General features: G+C 46.0%; 1 protein-coding gene across 2 annotated transcripts in view; it reads left to right on the forward strand.

Annotated features, from left to right (window-relative positions):
- The window catches only part of LPCAT4 (lysophosphatidylcholine acyltransferase 4), a 32,360-nt gene that overhangs the window by 10,555 nt on the left and 8,002 nt on the right, over positions 1-13,803 (forward strand). For both annotated transcript variants that reach the window (XM_063301483.1, XM_063301482.1), the window contains exons 2-9: positions 9,464-9,606; positions 9,708-9,928; positions 11,417-11,529; positions 11,630-11,690; positions 12,036-12,094; positions 12,363-12,397; positions 12,495-12,549; positions 12,944-13,026. In XM_063301483.1, the coding sequence (XP_063157553.1) occupies positions 9,464-9,606; positions 9,708-9,928; positions 11,417-11,529; positions 11,630-11,690; positions 12,036-12,094; positions 12,363-12,397; positions 12,495-12,549; positions 12,944-13,026 (770 nt within the window). The remainder of the gene's footprint in view (positions 1-9,463; positions 9,607-9,707; positions 9,929-11,416; positions 11,530-11,629; positions 11,691-12,035; positions 12,095-12,362; positions 12,398-12,494; positions 12,550-12,943; positions 13,027-13,803) is intronic.

Below are 13,803 nucleotides of genomic sequence, written 5' to 3' on the forward strand. Positions count from 1 at the left end.
AAAAATCCAGAGGCTCTCTAGATGGCAGCAAACAGGGAGTTTTGTACAATATATCACTGTGCTTCCATCTACTGGTCATTTTCATTTTTGTAGTCTAGATATAGTGGGCCTGTTAGAGGAAAAAACATGAATAACCTGTGCTATGCTGATGACACTACCCTGATAGCTGAAAATGCAAAGGAACTGCAAGCTCTAGTAATAAGAGTCAAGGAGCACAGTGGAAAAATGGGATTAAACTCAAATATAAAGAAGAACAAGCTAATGACAATAGGTAGAACAACCAGCCTCAGAACTGACAATGAAGATATCAGAGTGGTGGACAGCTTCTGCCTTTTAGGATCAACCATCAACAGTAAAGAAACAGGCAATCAAGAAATACGCTGCACACTAGTACTTGGTAGAGTAGCCATGAAGGCCTTGGGAAAGATATTCAGATGCCATGTTGTGTCTATACCTACAAAGATCAGAATAGTGCAAACAGTGGTATTCCATATGACTTTCTATAGAAGCAAACGTTTGAAGAAGCAGGATAGGAAGAGTATTGACACCTTCGGCGTTGGAGAAGACTCCCGAGAATACCATGAACAGCCAAGAAAACAAACAAATGGGTCATCAAACAAATCTAGAGTTCTCACTTGAGGCACAAATGACCAGGCTCAAATTATCCTACTTCGGACACACGTGAACATCTGTCTCTCTGGAGAAGGCTCTAATGCTGGGAAAGGAGGAAGGAAAAAGAAGAGGACGACCAGCAGCAAGGTGGGTGGACTGTTACAGTGGCGATGGGGGTACCATTGGAAGACCTGAAAGACCAGATTAGAGACATGTTGTCATGGAGAAAATCTGTCTATGTGGTTGCTAAGAGTCGATAACAATTTGATGGCATATAATTAATCAATCAATCCCTGCCATTTTTTAAAACTGAGTTCCTGCCACCCCTTTCTGATCATTTATTTTCTCCCAGTCATCAGCTGTAAGTTCTACTCACAACCTGCACCTCTCTTGCTGGATTTATTGATAATTTTTCTTCCTTCTGGGAAGCGTGCACTAGGGGTGCCCTTCCAGTGCCTCTTTTCCAGAGTCCTAACCCCTTTCAGCTTCCACCTTCTGGATCAGTGTTTCTCAGCCTTATGCTGGCTGGGGAATTCTGGGAGTTGAAGTCCACACATGGCTCTGGATGAATGGTTCCTCCTTGCCCTCCCCTTGCAAAGAGCACAGCTACTTCTTCAGTCTGGCCTTTTCCCAAAGGAAAGATTACTGGCGTCAGTGCTGAACTTCTGCATTGTAGTATTTATGACAAGAGGCCCTGGGAAAGGAGTTCCAAGTGGGAGTAGTTTCTTGGCCAGCCAGAAATTCCAGGGTAATGCAAATAAACAGGAGACAAGGTTCCTGGCTTCTGTATTGGCATCTCTCACTCTAGGGAAGAAAAAAAGATTTCTTTGCTCTTGCTGCAACCCAAAATTAGCCTAATAGCTTTCATGCAGACTTAAGCAGTGAAACAGAGGCAGCCATCCAAGCCCTCATTAAATCGTGTTCAAATTAATTTTGAACTTGCAAGCTTGCAAGGTAAAACTCCCTTCTTTTTTTGTTGGTTTTCTTTGTATAGCCAAAATCTTGTAAGATGACTGTAAGTGAACTGAAAAAGTAGGTGTACCATATACAGAGTGCAAAATGTCAATTTGTTTTTATTTATTTATTTATGAATCAAATTTATCACCGCCCATCTCCCAAAAGGAACTCTGGGCGGTTTACAATAAAACATAGATAAAAATATAAAACTATAAAACCCTATAATACAAATACAATAAATATAATAAAAACCTTGGCTAAAAGTTCTTTATGATTTGCAGGCAGAGCTGGGTCCTTCTAAGAAACTAACCATCCCCAAGAATGGCTACTCTCCCTCCCTCCCCAGGCATAATTACAGAACCAGGTCTTTAGCTGTTTCCTAAAGTCCAGGAGGGAGGGAGCCAATCTCACTTCCGGGGGAAGGATATTCCAAAGGGCAGGTGCTATTGCAGAGAAGGCCTGCCTCCTGGACCCCTCCAGATGGAATTCTCTTGCAGACGGGGTCTGTAGCATGCCCTCTCTACACGACCGGGTGGGACGGGCTGATGTGATGGGGAGGAAACGGTCCCTTAGGTAACCTGGACCCGTGCCATGTAGGGCTTTAAAGGTGATAACCAACACCTTGAATTGGACCCGGAAGCATACTGGCAACCGATGCAGCTCGCGGAGCAAAGGAGTGATGTATGCTGATCTTGGGAAACCCAAGATCGCCCGTGCAGCTGCATTTTGCACCAGCTGTAGCTTCCGGATACTCTTCAAGGGTAGCCCCATGTAGAGCGCATTGCAGTAGTCTATATGGGAGATAACCAGGGCATGAGTGACCGTTCGAAAGGCCTCTCGCTCCAGGAAGGGGCATAACTGGCGCACAACATGAAGTTGCACAAAGGCCCTCCTAGCCATTGCTGCCACCTGCTCTTCGAGCAGGAGCCGTAAGTCCAGGAGGACCCCCAAGTTGCGCACCGGGTCTGTCTGGGGAAGTGCAACCCCATCCAGAACTAAAGATGACAAAGTCCCAGAAATCGAGGAGCCATTAATCCACAGCCACTCCGTCTTCCCCGGGTTCAGCCGCTACCTGTTGTCCCCCATCCAGGCCCCCACAGCCCCCAGGCACTCAGAAAGGGTGGCCACAGCATCACTTACTTCACCTGGGATGGAGATGTATAATTGGGTATCATCTGCATATTGATGATACCTAACCCCGTAGTGACGGATGATCTCACCCAGTGGTTTCATGTAGATGTTAAAAAGGAGGGAGAGAGTACCAAACCCTGAGGCACCCCACAAAGGAGGGGCCGCAGACCGGATCTCTCACTCCCTATCAACACCGACTGGGACTGACCCTGGAGGAAGGAGGTGAACCAGCGCAGAACCACGCTGTCCACCCCCAACTCCCTAAGTCAGTCCAGAAGAATACCATGGTCGATGGTATCAAAAGCTGCTGAGAGGTCAAGAACAGCAAGGATGGATGCACTGCCTCCATCTCGCTCCCACCAGAGGTCATCCATAAGTGCAACCAATGCCGTTTCCATCCCATAACTGGACCTGAAACCTGACTGAAAGGGGTCTAGATAATCCGTTTCATCCAGAATCCTCTGGAGCTGTAAAGCCACCACTTTCTCAACCACCTTCCCCAGAAAGGGGAGGTGGGAGACTGGGCAAAAATTGTCCAGTATAGTAGGGTCCAGCAATGGTTTCTCGAGGAGGGGGCGCACCAGCACTTCCTTAAAGGCTGCTGGGAACACCCCCTCTCTCAAGGATGTGTTTACCATCGCCTGGACCCAGCCACATGTCACCTCCCATGCTGCTTTCACCAGCCAGGAGGGGCATGGGTCTAACTGGCATGTGGTAGCATTTATAGTCTGAAGGATCCTGTCCACTTCCTCGGGTTCAACAGGATCAAACTGGTCCCAGATAACCTGGTAAGTACATTCCCTGGGTATCTCCTCCGACTCTGTCTCACGCTTGGAGTCCAACTCAGTCCGGATCCGAGCGATTTTATCCTGCAGGTGCCCCGAAAATTCCTCCACACGGCCCTGTAGATGGAAGTCTGACTCCCCTTTCCCTAAAAGGGATCAGGTAACCTTAAACAGGGCTGCCGGGCGGCATTCTGCTGATGCAATAAGAGCGGAGAAGTACTGGCGCTTTGCCGCTCTTACCGCCACAAGGTAGGCCTTAATCGCAGCTCTAGCTTGTGTTCGGTTGGGTTCGGCTTTTGTCTTCCTCCAGCGGCGCCCTAGGTGTCTCTTAACCCTTTTCAAAACCCGCAGCTCCTCCGTAAACCACGGGGAGTGCCGGGTTTGGGTGGGCAAGAGAGGCTGCACAGGTGCGATCCTGTCCAAGGCTCCGGCCGCCTCCCTATTCCAGGCAGCAGCCAGGGCCTCCGCTGGACTGTGCAGGAGAGACTCGGGTATAACCCCCAGCTCCCTCTGAAACCCAGCCGGGTCCATCAGTCACCAGGGGTTGACCAATCGAATGAGTCCTGCCTCCCTGCGGACGGGGGCGGCACAAGAGAATCTCAAGGCCATTAAGGCATGATCTGACCATGACAAAGGGGGAAGCTGTAATTCTCCCCTCAGATCATCTTGCCACTGCTCCGACAAGAAAAGTAGGTCCGGGGTGAGGCCACTGTCTCTAGTCGGGTCCCAAATAATCTGGAACAGGTCCATGGCTGCCATGGTAGCTATGAACTCCCAGGCTGCTTCCGAGGGCCACCCCAGGGAAGGCAGATTGAAGTCCCCCAGCACCATAAGCCTGGGAAACTCCACTGCCAAACCTGAGACGGCCTCCAGCAGCTTAAGTAGGGAGGTTGCTACGCAGCAGGGAGGCTGGTACAGTAGCAACACTCCCAACTGTTCTTGAGAACCCAGCTTGAAGAACAGGGTCTCACACCAGATGGCAGCAAAGAGATACAGAAAACACAAACATATGCTGCCCTCTGCGGGCTGTCCAGATATTCGCAGCCTGGATCTTGTATTCTAGTGAGAAACTGTATTGGAGGCAGGCCAGCAACTTTAAAGGGTATGCGAAGACAGAACCTGTGATAATAGTTACAGAATTACAGAACAGTATAGAACAACAACAACCCTGTTTTGTAATTTTGTAAGGGTATTAGAAAGAATTGGCTAATTGTTGCCAGAATTTGTCTGCATAGTTTATAATGCTTGAATACCACTCTGATAATAAAAATGTAAAATAACCAAATCTTGCAGGATTTTGGTGGGCTAGCACAACAATCCTGCAAGATTTTAGAGGAGAATTCCTGGCTCTTGTGGGCATTCTTATGAAATGCAGGCTATTTTTTTACTTCTAAAATTGAACTAATTTTTATTTAACATTGGGGGCCCTTGAAGCCCACTGAATGGAGGGGCCTTGTGTATCACAGCACCCATGGGTGTTGGGTTACCATTCATTGACTCACGTGGAACCATTTGAAGATGATGCGATTTATGTGATCCACATAAATGAAAGGTTTTCAGGACCCCATGTGGAAAAGCGAGAAATGCTCCAATTTCAGATTAGATAAGGAGGCAGGTTCTATCTCTGAGCTGACTTAAAAATAAGGCATCTTTGGAATCCATACACATGTCATTACCATCTTGAGTGGAGATTGTTTATTGGGTTGGTATCCTGCCTTTTGTACAGTGGCTCAGCATACCATCCATACCATTCCCCTCTCTTGTTTTTCCTCACAACAACCCTATGAGGTAGGCCGGGCACAGAGAAACTGGCCCAGTGTGCCCCAAGTAGCTTCTGTGGCTCTGAAGGAATACAGATCTGGCTTTGGAAGGAAGGAGTGGACCATATACATATACAAACCTAGAAATCTTGTATGAAAAATAGCTTTGTAGGAATTGAAGAAAAACTCACAAACTAATCTCCCCACCATATAACTGGGGGGGGGGGGCTTTCAGAAAAGACAGTTCAGTCCTGAGAAAGAGGAAAGAAGCTCAAAATTACCCCACCTTGATTTGGTTTGGTCTAAGGGGCAAAGAGATACTTTGTCAGACTTCTGACTCCATAATCTTTTGGGTGCCTGTTTCCTGACCTGGACTACCTCAAAGGGCTGGCAGTGGTTGGGGAGAGGTGTAGAACCTGGGTTTTTCCAGTGCCAGTCCAACTTTTTAACCAACGAGGACCAAAGTGAAGGGCCAAATGTCGGTTTCTTACCACTTGGAAGCATGAACGATATGAAAACAATGATAGCAGTCTAAACTGGTTTTCATAGCAAGGAGGGGGGAAAAATTCCCCAGCCAGAAAATCAGAGAATCCCAGTCCCTCCCAGTTTGTCCCATCTTCTCTTGGCTTGCTGGACTATGTTTCCAAGTGGCTCTCCTGTTCAGAGAGGGGATCATAACCCCAGGTGTCCATTGCAAGTCATGATGTGACTAACCAAATCACGTAATTACATAATTTGTGTCAGTGGTGTGATGATGTCAGGTTGCATGGGACAGGACTTGCCCTCCTGCAGGTGCCTGTTGAGATCACCGTGGGGAAGATGAAGATGTCATTGGCTCCCTGGGGCACAGTTCTTCCAACCACAAGGCCTTAGCTAACAGAACATCCCAGCCCCTGGAAGAAAGTGACTTTTCCAAAGTTGCTAATGTAACGATGGATCTTTTCAAGCACAATGCAGAAAAACGTGTTATTATTTCCTTGGCAACTGGCAATAAGGAAGAACGAGGGGCAATCGGGAACACAGAGAGACTGGCTGAGTTAATCTATCCATCTTATGCAAATAATATATACAAACTGATGTTGATGTCAGCTCTATGAAAGCACTGGGTGGGCTTATGGCTAAGTAGGCATCACAAGATTCCTTGTAGTGGGCCTAGGCTCAGCAGAGCGAACCTCAAACTGATTCGTGTATGGCTGCAATCTTATTTTTTATTATTTCTTCCATTTCTCTGTGATATTCTTTATTTGATTTTTGCACTCTTCTTCCTAGAGGAGCTCAGCATATTTTGCAAAGGATGGGGTGGGGGTAGGGAGCCCTTGCGTAAGCTTAATTGTTATAACACTCAATTACTGAGTCTGTCTTTTGCTGAATTTGGGGGCTGCTGTTCTGATTGTGCACTCTTATAGGTAGAAGCATTTTGAGCAGGAACCTCCCAAGATACCCCACTTGGATTTCATATTTGTATTTATTATTTTAGTGTTGTAGATGTTGATTTTGTAATGTTACGTGCTGAGGTTTTTAGAGGATAATTTTATTGTAAACTGCCCAGAGTCCCCCACTTTGGGGGGAGATGGGCAGTAGTAGAAATCTGAATAATAAATCAAATAAATAAATGTGTACTTTTGTTTGTTTGTTTATTTATTTATTTGTCAAATTTGTCACTGCCCATCTTGTCCCACTGGAGGGACTCTGGGCGGTTTACAACAAAGTCCTCAATAAAACAATAAATATATAAAATACAATATACAATTACATATTATTAATAATGTAGATAAAAATAAAGTCCAGATGGCTATATCTCATTCAGTCTTCATGTGGAAGGGGTGCTTCAAGACACTAGCCAAGCCCAGGCATGACTCCTCCCCGCCCCAGGCCAGCTGGCAGAGCCAGGTCTTCAAGTTTCTCCGAAAGGCCAGGAGCAGTGGAGCCATGCCCCACTGGATTGTCTTATACACCCCTGGGTTGTGTGCATTATACTTTGGAGACCACTGCTGTAAACGAATGTGCTGATTATGACTTTCAATTTGAGTTTCAATTTATTTCAATTTATACAACTGCCCGTCTCAACATCATGATTGTGGTTGTCTAACAACAGTGAAAAACACAATATTCATTTCGTGTCTCTAGGTGTAGACAGTAAAGAAGATGACCTTGATGGAAATATGCAAGAGCCATTATCTAGGCAAAAGTGGCTGAAATTTTTTTTTAAGTCCAGAGCAACAAGATAACGTTTGGAAGTGGCTCAGGCAGATTTCGCCCTAATTCAATGAATTATAGGAAAGAGGAGGAGGTACAGCATAATTGTCCTTGCATGATTCTGTTGTTATAGCCAATCTTAATTTTAAAAAATTAGCCTTCCTGTGGAGTTGTTTTCCTGGTCTGATCCATCTAGTGGGGCTGCCAGTAGGTGACACTAAAATGGAGTTGCCTAGACTTAATTAGCTGACCTTGGCTGATCTGGAAAAGCAAAGCACAGTAAGATCTAGGTAGTCCTTGGATGGGAGATCTTCAGGGAATCCAAGGCTGTAGGCTAGAAGTTGCAAAAAGTCCCAGAAGGTGGCAGTGGAAATTGACTTCCATATTGCTGCCAAGAAAAGTGCATGGATGTTCCATGAACTCCCAAGGAGTCATGCTAAGGAAGTATTTACTTTTTATTTTGTAGTTCAGGGAACCCAGCCAGAGACTTAGCATGTTTGATTGCATCAGGTTATCATATTAAGACATACGGTCTACTGGGGCTGAGCATGTTATGTAAAAACAGTAATTGCCTTTTGTTAAAAATGGGCTTAGCATGTTTTGTGTGAATCCAACTGAAGTCTGAAAAGGACGAATCAGAAGAAGAGTGTTGGGTTGTGTTTAGCATCTGTGTGTGTGCAAGAGAACTTTGCTCACAGGGCTAGACTGTTGCCTGGGCTGTTATCCAAATAAATCAAAGTCAGTGGTACCTCTAGAGCACATAAGGTTGGTGTGACTCCATACCAACTCTCCAGTCTGGCTGGGTATTTGAGTAGAAGATATTACTAGAAATGATTTAATCTGGAGTTGAAGGTTGGGGAAGTGAAACAATGGAGGCACTCATAATGAGAGGAGAACAGTTGACCACCACCTCCGATGTCCACAGAGGCTTCCACATCAGCCTTTTCTCTAGTCCTGTGGCAGCTGCTGGAACAAGGAGGCCATTTCTGATTTCCCACAATGCCCAGAGTAACTATTCTAGCATTGCCCTGAGCACTGTGGAAACCAGAATAGAGAGAAGCCTACAGGGAACCAGGGCACCTGAGACCAAGTGAAGCCAGGGTATTCTACTGGTGAAATTGGACTAGGACTAGAGAAACCTCAGCCATGAATGCTCATGGGATGATGCTGGGTCAGTTGCTATCTCTCATCCCAACTGCTTCCACTCATGTGGAATGAAAATTTGTGGGAAAGAGTGCTGTCAGAAAGTGCTCCTGAGCTCTTAGAGGAGAGTCTGGATCTTAATAACCCCAGATAATCCAGCCAGGTAGGTTTTGAGCATTGGGTTATATGATATTCTCATCTATGTCTCTGTTTCCCCAGGCTGTTTCCCAGTGTTCTCCAGTCCACTCAATGCATCACAACCAGTTCAGCCAACCACAGCCAGAATCCTTATTATCAACATAAAATCCATCAGTGCAGTACAACAATGATGTCTAAGTAGCTTCTCTTCGTCCTATATTAAATCTGGAGCTGAATGGTGCTTTTGTTGACATCTGGGTGAAGCTGTTTCCTCTGAAATATAGAATTCACCATTTTTGCCTCCCTTTCGCCCCCTTGCAAATGGATAAAGCCTTTCCCCACAAGTGTGCCCTTGGGGATTTATTAGTGCACATTGTGCTCTGGATTCCATACTTATTTGGGAGATTTCAACTCTCCAATGTATTTATTAGAAAGTCCCACATGGGGTCCCACCCCATGCCAGTGTCTGTCATAATGGCACTTTGCCCAAATGTTTAGCTAATGCTGCCATCCAAGTGGTTGTCTATGGCTGTGTTTCATAAGCAAATGTGATTCTCTTCTCCATGGCTTCCCCTTGCCAAAAGAGAAACTCCTGATACACTCTTCCAAGTCCAGAATTTTAGAACCTCCCTAAATCAAAGTAGAAAATAGAAAACCAAAAAGTAAAGCAAAAGCAAAGAAGGGACTGGACTGGGGTGCATTCTTATGACACGACTCCCACTGAGTTTCTTTCCCTTGCAGTTCTATGTCCTGGGGGTTATTCTGGCCCCAATCCGGGTTGCGTTGGCCTTTGTGGTCCTCTTCCTTATCTGGCCCTTTGCCCTGCTGCAAGTGGTGGGACTACCTGAGAAAACCTTGCAAGAACCCTGCTCGGGATGGAGAAAGTAAGTAACGGGGGATGTCTCCAGCTCTCCTTTGGGCTCGTTGCCCATCGCCCTCTTAATGCCTCATCCCTTTGTCCCTCTTCCGTCCCGTCCCTTTTCAGCACAGTTTCCCATGGTTCGGTCTACTGGCTGAGTCGCCTGATGTTTTTCTTGCTTGGGTTCATGCGGATTCGGGTGCGAGGCCAGAGGGCATCCCGGCTCCAAGCACCCATCCTGGTGGCTGCTCCTCACTCGACCTTCTTTGACCCAATTATTTTGCTGCCCTGTGATCTTCCCAAGGTGGTGTCACGCACTGAGAATCTCCATGTGCCAGTCATTGGAGGTAAGGCTGCTTAACGTAGCTTGGGATGGGGTGGGAAGGACAAGGAGACCCACATGAGCAGAAAATCATACCTCTGGACGCTTGTCATGTGTCGCACCTCTGTAGCCAGGGTACCTTGCAAGACCATTGGTTTGGGCTTCTGCTTTTAGCTTTCTGGAGATTTTAATTCTTAAAATCTCCAGATTCTAATTCTTAAATGGAACCTCTGGGATTCTAGTCCTCATAATTGTGAGGATATCTGCAGTGGTTACTGCACTGGGCAGTTTGGTGGGGGGTTGGCCTGCATAGTGTCTTGGCCTAATGGGAGTAGCAGGAAAAAGGGTGCAGATTCAGCAGATCTGTGCAACTGAGTTTGATGTGGATTTTTGAAATTGCGTCTTCGTGGTACAGCAGGTCCAGTTGTACTTCCTAAATTACAAGTGATTTCATTAGGACAGGACTAGAGAATAGATTCCCCACACTCCAAATGCAGCAGTGTATGATGACACAACCCCTAGCATATCTGAATCAGCGTAACTGCAATCAGTACTTTCCTGCCAAGGCACAGTCTTGATTTTTACATGTAATTGCACTGACTGCATTCATCAAGCACTGAGACTAAGCACTAGTTTGGCAGCAAGTTAAAAAGCAACCTCAGAATGGGTGCTTTATGGCCTGTAAAGCACTTCCGAGTGTTGCAAAATGTCACACACACCCTCGGAGTCACATGATTGCATTTCAGGCACTTGGCAACCAGCTCGCATTTATGACTGGTTCCAGTGTCCTGTGGTCACATGATTGCGTTTTGCGACTTTTTTCCCATTTTCTAGCAAAAAATGCCCATTGGGGAAGCTGGATTTGCTTAACAACTGCTATAAAAATGGTTGTAAAATTGGGTCCAGTCACATGGTGACTCAGCTTACGACGCAGCGACTTGTGATGGAAATTCCAGTCCCAATTGTGGTCATAAGTCAAGGACTACCTGTATGTAGTTCCTTCTCACTCCACGTAACACAACTTCCTTGCCCTTGTAATGAAGCAGTTGTATGCATTGGCTGATTTCAGCCCCAAATTCTTAGATTTTTGTGGGGGCATACTAGGGCTACCATTTTGTGGCTGCAAAGATCCAACCGATTGCTAGATGGCAGCAAGGGGTTGGTGTGTCTGTATATCTCTGCCACTATCAAGCGATAGCAAGTGCTGCCATTGCTTGGATTTTTGACACCCTGATTTGCTTGTTCAAAGACCTTTGCTACGTTGTGCCCTGATTTTTACACGGTTATTCAGTAAAATGAGATGAGCCTTTGGACTGATCCAGCAGGCCTCTTTATATCAATTTGTAAAGCACTCATTCCATTGACGGCTTTGGATTTCTTGAAACAAATGCCATATTTCATCCTTTGGGAAAAGATTTCTCTGGCCAGCTGCCTGGCAGGGACACAGAGAGGCTCTGCAACCACTTGTTTGTCTCTTCCCCATTTCTTTACGTTACTTGCTCCCCTGCTCCAGCCCTGCTGAGGTTCAACCAGGCCATCCTTGTCTCCCGCCATGATCCAGCCTCTCGCAAGAAGGTGGTGGAGGAAGTGAAGAAACGAGCCACATCCCAGGGGAAATGGCCACAGGTAAAACCTGCTGGAGAACCCAATCCATCATGTTAGATTCCACTAATTTGGGGGTTTATGTTGGTGATCTTCTCTTCATCTGTATGACCTCTTTCTCCAGGTGCTTTTCTTTCCAGAGGGGACCTGCTCAAACAAAAAAGCCTTACTGAAGTTTAAACCAGGTAAAACATCAGCAAACATGTTCAGCATGGGGAAAAATGGATTGATATGCTCACCCAACTAATTAGCATCAGAGATAGCCCTGCTCTAAGCAAACAAGCAAAAAAAAGCAACCCTTTATGATTGGCACAAGAGACTGCCCATTATGCTGACTGCTTTGAAAAGTAGACAGGGTCGCCGATCAGACTAAATCTAATCTCTTCTGAGAACTGAAAGAAGAGATTCTCTGTGAGTTGATTTGGGTGGAAAGCCTGTGAGTATCCTCACTCTTCGAACTTAAAATGTACGTACCTTGGATTCACCTTCAAGATGAGCAAATCTTGAGCATGTGTGCTTTATGTTCTCAGGTGCCTTCATATCTGGTGTCCCCATTCAGCCGGTCCTCATTCGCTACCCCAACTCTCTGGTGAGTTTCCAAAGGCTTTAGGAGAGGGTCTTAGCTTTGTAATGATTACCTGATGCCAGATAGGGCTGGCTGAGTTTCCAGTCTGAAATTCTGAAGCTGGCTTGTCTAGTAAGTATTAAGCTAGACAGATCAGTGGGGTAACCTAGTGTAAGGCTACTAGTGCTCATAAAAATGACAGTGGAGAAGCAGCTGAAGAACCCTTCAGCGCTTTCTTCTGCAGTGTTGCATCCCCACTATGGACCATACCAAACACCTCCTTTCTTTGCAGGATTCGACAACCTGGGCATGGAGAGGACCTGGAGTGTAAGTTTCTGATAATGGTTTTATAATAGTGGCTGGGTATACATATTCCACATGTCAGTGAGACCAAGTCTGAGTCATCCTCCATTTGTTCTTCCAGGTTAAAAGTCATTTGGTTGACTGCGTCTCAGCCCTGCACGACTGTAGAAGTAGAGGTAACAAGAAAAGAGGGAAGTTCTTGATAGGTCCTCTTATGGGGATCCCTTGCAGTCCTTTCTGCTTCAGAGTACTGAATTGTCTATTATTTGCAAGATTTACATTTTTTCTAGGGCAAGGGTCACACTTGGGCTTTGAGTGGTGTGCTGGGACCCCACTCCCCAAACTAGCAGATGGGAATTTCTCCCTTCATTCCCATTAAAAATTACAATTTCAGGGGCCATGTACAGCCATGGGAATTTAGATTCTAGTCCTCAGATTTAGCTTCATGGCTTACAGACTCTTAGGGGGTTCATACTATTTTCTTGACCAGCATAGCTTTTGCATATTGTACTTCAGTTCTCCAGAAAACCATTTTCCTTCAATCGCATTCCGATTTTTTCTCCCTTTCAGTTTCTCCCAGTTTATCAGCCCAGCCCGGAAGAGGCAGTGAACCCCACACTATATGCTAACAATGTCCAGAAAGTGATGGCCAAGTGAGTTGGAGATGCTTTTTGTAAACCGGGAGTTTGGGGTACGTTGGTGTGCAGTGGGAGGAAGGATAGGCTCAACCTTTTAAGAAAAGTGACCAGGCTGGGAGGAATACCTCAGAGATCTGAAGGAAGAATTATTGCAGGCAGTTGCTGTAGTATGCTATACGAAGCCAAACACATCAGGAAAAATAGTGGCAGTGGTGGGCCTTGTTGGGCATCTACCAAAGGGGATCCCGGAAGTGGCTCCAGTCCTGCATGTTGGTTGGTTGGTTGATGATAGTCATTGTCTGCTGGTGCTGAGCACACAGTGCTGGATGGAGGAGTAGTTTGGGCCCAAAGAAGAAGCTGAGTGAGTGGAGAAAAGAGGGGCTTCCTGAAAGGACTTAGCCCAAGACCCTCCTGAAGTCCAGAGCTCCAGTGTCAGGGGTCTTTGTGGGCTGGTGTGCACCTTTGGCATTCTGAGAACATGTTGCAGATGCTCTTGCTGAATAATTGATGAGGGGATTCCTTGCCTGCTTACCGTGTGGCTGCCATGGGGGACATACTTGGTTCTGGAACAACATTGGGATCTGGAAAGCTACCTGCCACCGGGTCTCACACCCTACATGCTCCCTCTTAATTTTGTTGTTTTTTCTGGGCACATTGTCTGATTTATATGTTTGTTTATTTATTTAGCAAATTTATATGGCCACCCATCTCACTGGCCAAGACTTTGGGCAGTGTACAACCAGCAGCAATTAAAACAATATCACAAATATCACAATATTACATAATATTTAC

The sequence above is a fragment of the Candoia aspera genome, chromosome 4 (genome assembly GCF_035149785.1).
Source record: "Candoia aspera isolate rCanAsp1 chromosome 4, rCanAsp1.hap2, whole genome shotgun sequence".
Classification (NCBI taxonomy): Eukaryota; Metazoa; Chordata; class Lepidosauria; order Squamata; family Boidae; genus Candoia; species Candoia aspera.